Source organism: Oreochromis niloticus, linkage group LG17 (assembly GCF_001858045.2).
Source record: "Oreochromis niloticus isolate F11D_XX linkage group LG17, O_niloticus_UMD_NMBU, whole genome shotgun sequence".
In the NCBI taxonomy this organism is placed as follows: domain Eukaryota; kingdom Metazoa; phylum Chordata; class Actinopteri; order Cichliformes; family Cichlidae; genus Oreochromis; species Oreochromis niloticus.
The window spans coordinates 24,861,402-24,874,043 of NC_031981.2; the positions used below are offsets into that span (position 1 = coordinate 24,861,402).

Genomic DNA, 12,642 nt, shown 5'->3' on the forward strand with positions numbered 1-12,642 from the left:
GTTGGATGGGAACTCTCCTCCCAGATCTGGAGCAGGGCATCATTAAGCTCCTGGACAGTCTGAGGTGCGACCCAGCCACGTTGGATTTAGGTCAGGCAAGCATGACCATGGTATCAATTCCTTCATCCTATAAAACGACTTCAGGTGGCTACTGCTGTGGTTTCGTCCTATATAACTAAAACTGAATTGAATGATATCCTTCAGGAATTGCCACCAAGCTCTTGCCACATGAGGCTGAGCATTGTCAAGCACCAGGAGGATCCCAGGACCCAATGCACCAGCGTAGGGTCCTGGGGGCTTGTACAAGCGGTCCGAGGATTTCATCCTGATGCCAAACGGCACTCAGTGTGCTGTTGCCCACCCAGTGGAGGCCTGTCAATCTCTCCTTAGGTTTGGCTCTTTAGACCATCACTGACCCACCACTAAACTAGTCATGCTGATGTTACAGGCACTCAGGGTGAACCTGCTCTTATCTATGAAAAGCCCAGCTCAGACTCCACGGTGCAAGCAGTGAAGTCCATTTCTGATTGTTGGGCCAGAGACATTCACACTAATGTCCTCCATGTTCTTGAGATGTTGGGAGACACAGGAAACCTAGCAACTGTACACACTGATGTGTCATCCTGGAGGAGTTGGACCCTAACCCTCCATAGGGGACTTGGTATCATCTCATGCTACCAGTAGTCACACTGACACTAGCCAAACAAAAACAACGATCAGAAAAGATGAGGTGGAAAATATGCCTATAAACCCATTCTTCTTTTTGCCCCTCTAGTGCACCTGTAGTTAATTTCATTCAAATCAAAGCAGCTGAAATTGACAAACAACCCCCTCTGCTACTTAAATGACCAAATCAATTTCCCAGAAGTTTAACTGCCTTGACCCTGTACTCTGATTAAGGAGTGTTCCTTTCATTCTTTTAGAGCAGTGTATGACCAACCCTGCCCAAAAATCAAACCTAAAATTGTCCACTATTACTATGCAATGCTAAAAAACAACAAAAAACAAAATAATAGCAGCAGCACGCTCTGACTCTGGCAGTATGAGTTTAAAATATGTCCAGAAGGCAGGTAAGGCTCTATTATTCTTTATTATCCACAAAGCACTTATAGGAACCATCTCAAGTCTACATTCTTGCAGTTAACTAAAGGAAAACGGCATTAAAGCGGATCAGAAGTGCTGTACCACTCTCGAGCTTGTAGAAATCTTTGTGCGGTTTAAAACACATCATTCAGATGCTCTGATATAGACATAAAGGTCTGTGTGTAGTGGCTTTACCTTAGCGTTAGCGTGTAGTCGCCTTGCATCTTAGTAGACGCGTCCCGAACCAGGAAAGTCCCATCAGGCATGTCTCTGAGCTTATCATTCACCTCCTCCCTGAAGACAAAATAGATAAGAGAAACAGAGAAAAAAAAAAAGGGTGTTTGACTTGGTTGAGTGATCCATGCACAGATGGTGTTCATTTGGAAAAGTCTGCCTTCAATTATCAGTGGCAGGCGAGTAGAACTTTCTTTATAACCACACACCTCAACGTAAACAATCCGTCAATTAGCAGTGCAGGGAGGGGTGATCCTAGCCAGCAGTGTCTCAGCTGAGGATAAGTACGTGAGTGGCAGACTGACTGTCTGCACTGTAGGTGTGGTTATCACTGTGTGTGGATTTTGGCTAACAGCTAACCTGCACTTAAAGTAAAGCAGTGACCTTAACAGTAAAGACAATTTACCTAGCTGAGAAATAAACTTGTCAATTATCTCTGGTGGTCAGAGTATATCAAAGTTTCAAAATATATCGACATATAAAACAAACAAACCAACCAAAGAAACATAGAATTACACCATATAGTTGACTAATATGACTGAGTATGACATAAAGCATATAGAAAACTCTACTCTATCCTGCAGTCTTTAACTCGTGGAGCCCTACCCCTACTGTAGCTATAGACTTTAAGCTCACTGTCAAAGTTGTCCTGCAGCATAGATGGACAGACCGTGCTGTGATGTCTAACAAAGAATAATAACCTGATACTCTAAGTTAAGATTCAATTGATGCTAAACAACATGCTAAACAACATGGTAAACAGGAAATGCTAATTCCAAAGCCACCAGACAACAATGACAAATATAATATTTACCCTAATGAAAAATAAGTGTTACTGGTCATTTTGAGACTCTTTAACATGTTGGTGGCTTAGAACCAAACAAACATCAATGTCAGACACTGACCAACTGTGGCACAACTACAACTCCTATTATTTTGTTCTCTGACAACAGGTAAAGCACTGATAATACCCATATTTGCTTTTTTAAGATGTCTAAAATGTGCTGACCATGTCTGCACATAGAACATGCCTTTAGTTTGTGTCAGTGCAGGTCTTGTGTTGCTGGGGGAGGGGCCAAGCCTTACAAAACATCTACATTTCATGTAACCTAACAATGTCACTTGATCTGTGTTAAGCTCTCACAGATTTTGCTGTCAATAACACAGTGTTTGCTACCTGGATATGTCACCCCAGTACCATTCGGCCTCTTGTAAGGAGCCTCCTGCTCCTCCATCCTTGGCGACATTGCTGCTGCCCCCTGCCATTGCGACCGAGGAGGGCTGCTGAGGCTTGGTTGGCTTTGGAGGAAGGGCTAGGAAAAAACAAAACAAACAAAAAACAAGTATTACAATTACTGTGTACAACAGTTCATATGTACATGATATATGCATACAGTATAACTTGCCCTCAGCCCTGCAGTTCAACCATCAGTCTACAGCTGCAGACAGAGTGTTGATTACTTGATCATTTAGAAATACTACTTTGCACAACCATACACAAAAATGCATGGTACCTCGCAGCCTCCTAGTAGACACACTTATTGTATCAATTTCAAAATCTGACATCACCATGTTCGAGTTATCGCATTCTCTTGCTCTTGGCGAAGGCGGTCGCACTTTTCTCCTCTCCTCCTCCTCTCCTCTCCCTTAGCTTCCCTGCTTAGCCTCTTATGTCCTCGTCTAGTCTCGTGTTTTTTGTATTACTTTTCCCTGGAACACTCTCTCACAGTCTGTTCTCTAAAACCTAAAAGAGGAATTATGGATTTGATCAACTGGTCCCTAAATGCAATTGACACCCTTTTCTCAACGAGAAGTCTGGGCTTGGGTGAGCCTGAGTGCTGAAGATATCTACCTATTCGGAACCATGGTAACAGGGTTCTGGCTGATCGGAGCTGGCTTGGCCCTGGCTTATCGAAGAATTAAGAAAGCGGAACCGGCTGTTCAAACCCCCACAAGGCTGCCCGCTGGGACTGAAACGATGGGACGAGGCGCGAGTTTCTCAAAATGGGCTCATTGAGTGCAGCATGGATAAGATCGTGGAGAAGGTTACGGCTGCCGTGAATACTCAGAATAAGACCTCTGAGTGCAAACTGGATTACATCTTGGAGGGGCTCGCTCGGAATAACACCTCTGAGGGCAAATTGGATCACATCATGGAGAAACTCACAGCTCTCCAACAGGAGAGTGAGAGACCAGTGTCGGACTGTTAGAACAGCTTTGAAATTCATATGAGTTGTTCGCAGTAAAGTAAAAACCACCATCACTTCATGCGGATACCCCTTTGGCGCCAGCTGTGGTCTCAAGGCTGGAGCTGAACAACAACACCCTGATAACGACTGTGGTTTGACTGTTCTTCCCTCTCTATGCAAGGCCACCTGGGTTGGCTGGAAGACTGTTTACTTAGCCTGGCAGGGCGAAGGACACTGTCTCAGCTGAACTCTGGACATACACACACACACGCACACAGACATATATACACATGCAGATGTACACTCATCCCCCCTCCCCCTCCAAACGCCTTCGACGCTTATTCCCCTCCGATGCGGACGGTGGATCAAGGAGACCAGCGCTTATGCTGCAGGCCCGGATGTACTGTCTACATTGGCTGTCTCTCACCCTTTACCCATCCCTGTTGCTTGTCATGTGTTTCTTTGGTGTATTAAGAGTTTTTTCATGTGCTATGTGCAGAGGTGGTTTTTTTCTGTTCTCAAACTGATCTCCCTGTTGGAGCTCAGTCTGGGGGGAGTTATTTTTTTCTCCTTATCTTTCCTCATGTGGTGTATTTTCCATTGTTATACCCCTCTGACCTGTCTTCCCCATGTGATGTTTTTGTGTAATGTATGTATGGTCGGAGGGTAAGATGGCGCCGCCATTGCGTGCGATAGGTCGGCAGCCTTAACATGAAATTTCCCCTTGTGGGACTAATAAAGGTATATCTTATCTCTCTTGAAATTCCTACATCGCCACGTACAAAAGTTACCACATTCACATTGAATTTTCGATTCAATCCTTAACATGCACACATTCTCTTTATGCAAATGATGCACAGGAACTGTACTCATAACCACACCACATAAACACCGTAGCAGTGCAGCTGGTGACTGCATGGTTATTAATCACAAGTGAAGAGCCCATATATCATAGTAATTATGCCTTATGTCAGAAACCACACACACCCACATGAAAGTTGTTTCATGTGAGTGTTCAGGGGCTCAGCAGAAATGTGGAGGTTTGTTAAATGTGGAAACCCTCATGTTTTCATAGTTTCTCCTGTCATTAAATTTACTCTCCTGTTAGGTTTGTAATGGGGAACTCTGGTCCTTCCACTCATTTGTTTGTAGCCATTGTCATTGCATCATAAGACTGTTAAACTTGACTGAGAACTCTGACTTGCATTCTTCCCATTGTGTTTTGGTTTTCAACAATTATGAAGATCAAGCTGTATAAATCCATAACTTAAAGGTTTTGCTATAAAAATAGGTTGTTGTCTTGTTATTAAGTGCTTCTTTATAAATGGACCGATTCTTATGTATTTTTTACTTTTCTACTCTGCCAGAGCTCTCAAAGCCTTTTATACAACATGCCACAATCACCCATTCACACACATTCATACTCTGATGGATGCATTGGAGACCAACTTGGGGTTAGTGTCTTGCCCAACATATGCAGACTGGGGGAGCCAGGGATCGAATCACCAGCCTTTCGATCAGTAGATGGCCTGCTCTACCTCAGGAGCTACAGCCTGATGTTCGCTTTTACGTCACTTAAAAAGCTTAGTTCAGTTTGAGGAAAACTAACATAACAGGAGTGCCTTTGGTCAACGGGATCAATCTATAATGTTTTACAAAGTTTAGTCATTAAACAAATTTAAGTATCAAATGGAAATACAAACTGAAGAAAAGTCAATATATTTAACTGATTTTGTGAAATACTATGCAGTCTAACAAAAAAATAAAGACTGAATGCATGAAATAAAGGTTAACATTGCTGAGTCCGTTTCAACTTCTGTGTTGCAATTTGTGGCGCTAACATGCAACGTCTAGACCTGGATTCAAATCTCTACTTGATTGCTAAGTGTGAAAAAATGTATTATATAGAAAACATTTCACCTTGCATGACAAGTCAAGTAAAACAGTATGAAAGTCTACTCACACACTGAACAGTCAGTCCAACGGGAGTGATGGTAGTTTCAGAGGTTTTGGTTTTTGAATACTGATGTTATAAACCAGCACATATTGTAAAACCTGTTTGGTGCCATGCTGCATGCTAAACAGAGTTAACCTGACTATGACACATAATACTAAAAACAAACAAACACATGCAAAAGTTTTCAAGTATCCAAACACATCTGGACACAATTTAAAGACCAGCAGTGTAATCTCTCTCTCGCTCTCTCAACAGAGTACTGATGTGGGAGTTGTCATTTAAAAACAGAAAGTAACCTGATGAATGTACTGAAATGGAGTGGGCTCCTCCTGCAGAGTGCTCACGTGCCAGAGTCAGCAGCATTTGGGAACACTGTGGCCTCACAAATTACCACAAGACACCCACACACGGACAGCAGAAACAGACGCTTTATGGGAGGAAGGGCTGAATAAAACCTGGACTTCTGTGTGCACGTGCACATCATCACTCACTGTCTGCTGAATGCTAACACTCACAGCAGCAAATAGTTACAAGGTTAAGTTATTTCAGTTATTTTTAAGCAATCTATAGTTAAAATGTTTATGGTAAATACTACATAGGTAACTTTTGTCCTTCGGTTCGACTTGTGCTTTGTCACTACTGTTCCACAATAAGGTTGCTGCTGGCACATTGCAGCACTACAATCACACTTCAAACGAGGTATTACATCAGTGACAGTAGCTCACTGGAAAAGCTTTTTTTAAAAATATTATTAGAAATATTGTTTATTACAAATTTTCTTGAAATATTATGATATCATTTTGAGGGTATATCACTCACCACTAGGTGGGGGGTGACTAATGTGTTTAATTCATATCTTCTATGGAAAAAAATGACATTTTTTTCCAGTACTGTGAGGACTTAAACCTACAACATTTGCCCACTGGGGGGAGCAGAGCACGCAAAATACACAATAAATGATTTGTAGCTAATTATAGACATCCTAGTATATCTAACTGACAAGTGCAAAAAAAAGCCACAGCCACCAATGAAACAATGAAAACAATACTTTGACGTCATATTTTAATTGTCACATGATAGTAGTGAGAATTCAAATGGAGCAAAGAGCGAGGGGGGGACAAAGAGGGGGAGTGACAGTTTGTGCTCATCTACGCAAATGCTTGGATGCCAATAAACTAACACACTACATTTCAAAGAACAAAAAAAGTAGGAACAGTTTACATCCTACAAAAACTTTTTCTTCACGCTTTATTGTAAGACCACCTAAACTGAGACTGGTAGCCTCTCTTCCTCTCCTGTTCTTTGTTCCCTTCTCACTGACTATTCAACTCTTTGCCCTCCTCTCTCTCTCATGTCACCATGGCACTCGGTTAGTGTTGCCAAAACTGTCGTCCTGCAGCTGCACTGTTCCCCTCAGTCAGCACTTTACAGACTAATGCTACACGTGTGCACTTCCAAGGGTAGATGGGGTGGAAATTCATGTTATGTTTACATTGAAAAACAGATGCACAAGTGAAATAGATTGCGAAAACAGAAAAAAGTAACTGATTTTAAAAAGCATGAAAATCAGAGTCTATGTGTGCTTGCAGTTGTGGACCACACAGAGGGTAGCATGTAAAAAGCACAGAAGGATCACCACAGCTGCAGTTAGGCAATCTCATCACCAATAAAATGAGTCTTTTCTTGACTTTATTACGTGTGTCCACTTTGCATATGCTACTTGAACACCTCAAACACTGAAGTTACAATGAGATAATAGAATTTCTGTCTTAATGCACCAACTACAAAATGCATTTCTACCAAATTAATGACTAAAAAATTTCTGCACCTTTAAGTCTCTCATTACTCTAATAATGTATCTGGTAGTTTCTTATAACAATGGACGCAACAGAAAATAAGCAGTACACAAGCCCCAGATTGCAAAGTTCTATAAGACAAATTAAGACCTGTAGAAAATCCAAACCTTCTGACAATGATCAGAATTTGTGGGAAGTGTGATCTTATGTCCTAAATAAGCAAGAATTATACTAATCGGAGAACAGTCTTAACCACATGGACATGTTTGGAAAACGTTCAAAACTGTAAAAAAAAATAATGACTCAAAAAATATGACCAATATAACGAAGACTGCTGAGCCCTTAGTCACAACTACTGCATAGGTCCCTGAGAGGAAGCCAGAGGGACGGGAACAAAGGGGACCGTAGGTTCAGCCTCCCCCTCACCAAACAAAGGAGCAGTGCTCAGCCACACATTCACATATGCACAGACACTTCCATATCAGTTGTCATTGTACATGCTGACAGAAGCCTGCAGCTCTCCTAAACAATAACTGTCAGCGTGGACAGACACATGATAAATACACTTGAGACAAAGAAAACTCAGCATGGGTCTTGGGGCATGTTCAACAACGACAGGAGTGCACACGCCAGCTGATCAGGGAAACGGCAGCAAAATTGAGGTTTGAAAGATGTGTACCAACACAGGAATTCATACACGGCAATGGAATTAATACACAGCCTACAGTTAAAAACTCAAAGCAGGAGGCATGAATGTGGTGTTCTGAAACAGTCTGCGCCACAATCTGCTTTACTTCCACAGCTCTACATCTGGATGAGGTAAGGGTGAGTGCATGTATCTGTTAGATGTATGGGGTCTTATAGACTATCTAAAGAGGATCCAGATTTCTGAAGTAGTAAAACTGATTAAAATTTAAGTTGACAGATAGACAGAAGTTTAAATTTGATAAAGTATGAGCAGCTGTTTCTAAATATTAAAATATTATAACTTTTTAAAGAACCACAGAAAAAAAAAAAATCTGCTTTCAGTGACATTCTGTTGTTGGACTTTCACTTGGATGACTGATTGTGACCAAGTTTTAAAATACAAATGCACACAGAGCAAAATAATGAATGAATGCCAGTGCTCGCTCGCATCCCCTGCAAGTTATGGGTGCTGCAGGAGCAATAAAAGAGAAGGAGGAGCTCTGTGTGTAGGGGGAAAGCTGGAAAACACTAAAGAAAGGGCAGCATAAAAAAAATGCAAATCAGATGACATGGATACAAAGAAAGCTAAGGTTAAATTTAAAAAAAAGCAAAAATAAAAAGGATGAAGAGACTAAAAAGTGAACTACATGAAAACAAGAAATCTCATTCCCTCTCTTACCGTTCTCCAACACACTCTCCGTTAGATGCATGTTTCCAGTTTTCTCTCAGCTGTTTCCCTCCTCCCTCCTTTTTCCTGTCACTCACTCTCCTCGTCTCACTTGCACACACTCTCTCTCCTCTCTCCTCCCTCCTCTACCACCACCACCTCCTCCTCCTGTTCTCCACTCCGTCAGACTGAAGAAAAGAGCGAGCACAGCTCATTCTAAAAGACAGAAGATGCACCAGCTAATCCCTGCACGGAGGCCCGCCCCCTCAGCCAATCAGAGGACAGCCCCAAGGGAAGGCGTGCTAAGCTCAAAGAAAGAAAGAAATGAGGGAGGCAGGGAGGAAGGTTGAGTAGGCTTGTGGTAGATCAAGTCCATCACACCACGCAGTCATACACACAACAATGCAGCACCTCTAAATCAACAAGTTTCTACTGTGACTGGCAACTGAATGTGTATATTCATTCACTAACCCTAAACTAAGAATAAAAACAAAACTTATCTAATCTTCCAGTAAATTCAATCCTTGTTCAAAACTGATTCTGGTTCCAGCTTCTCCTGCAGGGACAAGCTGGAACCAGAATTAGCTTCCAGCTTCTCCAACCAGAATCAGTTTCAAAAGAGGCTTAAAATGCAGACAAAACCATAGGTGCTGGACGTAATGACCACATTCTACTGGGCTATGTCTGGAAAGTTACACTGGTGGAAAATTAGCAGAAGACATCTCTGTCCTATCACAGAATAGGTATGTCCTCATACTGATGTTTAGTTCTAGGACAACGCTGCAATTTGTTTACTTGAAAAATAATTTTGCATCTTTCCACTGACTCACATTTCAACACAAAACAAATTAAATTTTATTTATACAGCACCAGCTGACAGAAATCTAATTATGCTTTATATGAGGTAAAGAGGCCACAATATCAGAGTGAGAACTCCAACAATCAGACAATCCCCCTATGAGCAGCACTTGGTAAAAGCGGGGAGGAAGAACTTGTTAACACGTGCAAGGAAAAAGAAAGCGGAAGGGCAAGGAAGCATCAAGACTGCAAAAATAAATAAAGAAAAGGAACAATATGAATAAAAAATAATGCGATTTGTTGTCTTGGCAAAGGGGTCTTTTTCTTTTTATTCTGTGTACACATGAATAAAAACTATGGGGAAGAAAGAGGAGCTGGAATGTATAGAACTGCATTGTGCTGCAAATGAACCCAGACATGCAAAAAGCACTCTAGTATGGTCCTTTGGCAACAATGTCCCGGTGATTTTCCACTGAAACACGAGACTCATCATTCACCCCACATCCACAGAGTGTCGCTTCACACACACCAAGTTGCCAGTGGATACGGAGGCCTTGCCCTCCCCTGGGGATGGCAGTGACACTCCACCTGTGCTAATCACACCACAAGTACTACTGTACTCACACAGGATTTCACACACTGTAGATATCAGTGAGGCTTTCACATTTCAATTCCAGTATAATAAACATCTGTGGGCATGTCTGTCATCACGTGTGTTAAGACAAAGACACACATGCAATCTGCACACAGCAAAACAAATATGAGCTGGGAGTGAGAAAGACTTAGAGGTTTAGCTAATGACAGGATGTGCTCACTTAGACAAAAGAGGTGTAAGAACCTGAGTACTGTACAACCTAAAACCAACAGAAACAGTAAATCTACTCACATAAGAACAGAGGATTATTTGTCCTCTATAAACACCAAATTGTTCTATAAAAACACTCATATTTACAAATGCTGTTCTGAAGGTTTCACATTGCCAACACAATGGTCTTGTTATGGTCCAAAACATTCTTGTTCACTACATTTTGTCAGATAGAAACAGTCTGCTGAGCAAAGCAAAAATCTGTTATTTTTTGTGCCATGACAGAAACCCCTAAAGAAATGGCTCTAAGCATGATAAAAGCCAAGGTCCAGTGGCCAGTTAAATGTGTGAATCACCATTAAATGGCCAGAATTTTGCATCTGCATCCCTAATGCACTGAGCAGCAGCAACAAAGGAGAAAAAACTGAAAGAGAAAAAAATATATATTTTTACAGAAGGAACAAAACATGGCATAAAGAGGCAATAATGAACCAGCCAACTTCAATTTACCTCATAAAGGAATACAGACTGCACTTCAAAATGCAAGGTCTGAAGAGAAAACGTAGCTGAAACAATACTTTTCTCCAGCACAAGCTTCAAATGTGGTGCATATTCAAGCATCCCGTGGTAAAATGCTAGTGAGCTCTAAGCCCAAATACTCTGCAGCATGTTACAGATAGATACAGCACGGCACTGTGAGGTTGCTGCAGAGTATAGTGCATCTTAATAGATACATGGAGGGAAAAGAAAGGAGACGGAAAAAAACCAGAAAGAGCTACAAGGCAAACTGCATTCAACAGCGCCTCCTGGAAACAACACAACGTCCCACATCTGCGCCATGATCCATTGAGGAGGGGAGAAAAGCAGGGAGGAAGAGGAGGGAGTCGAATGACACTGGCACAATTGCCGAGGAATGAATGAATGAATGAAACTTATTCAATTGTGGGTGACAGTTGGCTAGAAATGGGCACAAAGACTTCTATATGTGTCCAAGGGAAGAGCGTTATTATTCGGAGATATTCAGGACGTTTTTATTCCAGGTTTTATTAATTTTCTTGGTTTGGTTTCTTGGCTTGTCCCATCCCCCCTCTCCCCCTTCCCCGCTCACGGCACAGCTGATTTTGAAATGATTCAGTCGGAATGGTTTAATGCACACTTCAAGTGCGGAATAATACCAAATCTAGGGATGGTTTAACATTTACGCGGTGGTCTCAAAAGCCAAATTCTCCAACAAACGTTCGTTTTGTTAAGTTAAAATGAGTTAAGCAGCAGATTCAGTCACCTTGGCTCCTATTTTATTCTCTCATAGGCCTATTGCATAGCCATCAGACGCTGAGAAGAAGTGGGGATGCTTCAGTGTACGGACTACACGGGACTTATTGTTTCCACAGTGAGACGGCAGCTACTGTGTCATCGCACAAATCTGTATCTTAATGTACAAAAGAACTGCTGTGGCGAGTGCACCGGACAGCGACAAACAAAGAGTCTATGGCGTTTAAAGCGCTGTCACTGCTGCTGTAAACTGCCATTTTATTTCCTTCGTCCCCGAATTACCTGCTTCTCACTACAGCTAAAGACAGCGCTAAGTTTATGTAATGTAGCGAGTGTACCTAAAACATCACGACTGCCCAGAAGCCCGCGAAGTCCTAATAAAACAAAGCCATAACTGCGTGACCGGTACGAGCAGGAGCAAAACGTGAAATCTGAAACCTTCTCTGCATATTTCACCAGACACCGAAGCACACAGCTCCTAAACACACATCACTCCAGCTAATTAACTCCAGTCCAACTAGCCATTTCCCCGCTATCACCGGCCTGAAGCTTACCTGGCGGTTGGTCCATTTCCAGATAAAATATCAGCTCTGTGGAGTAGGGCATCATCACGTCCCTCCAGTCTCCTTCCTCGCCGGCTTTTTTGGTCGTCCAGACTGTGTTATACATTGCTTTCTTGTAGCTTAACCAGGCAGTCTTTGTATTAGAAAAACGCTATTAAACAAAGTAAAAATGACCGGCGTATTTAAAAAAGGAAAAAAGAAACAATCATCGTGTGCTCCTGTCATATGCCTCGATGTTAATCTATCTGTTTACTTCTAAGTCTTCTATCTGAATTCCTGCTTCAGAATTAAATGAATAGACGAAATGTGTAGAGCAAGCACCGGGCTGCGACTGCTCCCTCGGACATGTTAATATTGTTAACAACTCGGGGAACTTCATGAAGGCTCCTATGTGTGTGTGCGCATCTATCTGTCTACATATATATGCACATAAAGACTTCCTTTAAACGGTGGGTAAGTAGATGCCAGCTCTACATACAATCCCCTCTGCTTCTCCTCCGCAGGTGCCACCGTCTCGCTAGTTTCATTTTAAGAAACGCACTGACAAGAGGAGGCTGGCGGAGGCAGAGCCAGACAACGGATGGGAAAACC

General features: G+C 42.1%; 1 protein-coding gene across 6 annotated transcripts in view; it reads right to left on the reverse strand.

Moving 5' to 3' along the window:
* The window catches only part of pik3r3b (phosphoinositide-3-kinase, regulatory subunit 3b (gamma)), a 181,292-nt gene that overhangs the window by 11,602 nt on the left and 157,048 nt on the right, over positions 1–12,642 (reverse strand). For 4 of the 6 annotated variants that reach the window (XM_025899495.1, XM_025899497.1, XM_025899496.1 and 1 more), the window contains 2 exons: positions 2,495–2,630; positions 1,279–1,377 (listed from right to left, as the gene is read on the reverse strand). In XM_025899495.1, the coding sequence (XP_025755280.1) occupies positions 1,279–1,377; positions 2,495–2,630 (235 nt within the window). Of the gene's footprint in view, positions 1–1,278; positions 1,378–2,494; positions 2,631–8,625; positions 8,758–12,042; positions 12,185–12,529; positions 12,595–12,642 lie in introns of those variants that run through there. The other 2 variants (XM_019347047.2, XM_005475632.4) reach the window with 2 other exon arrangements.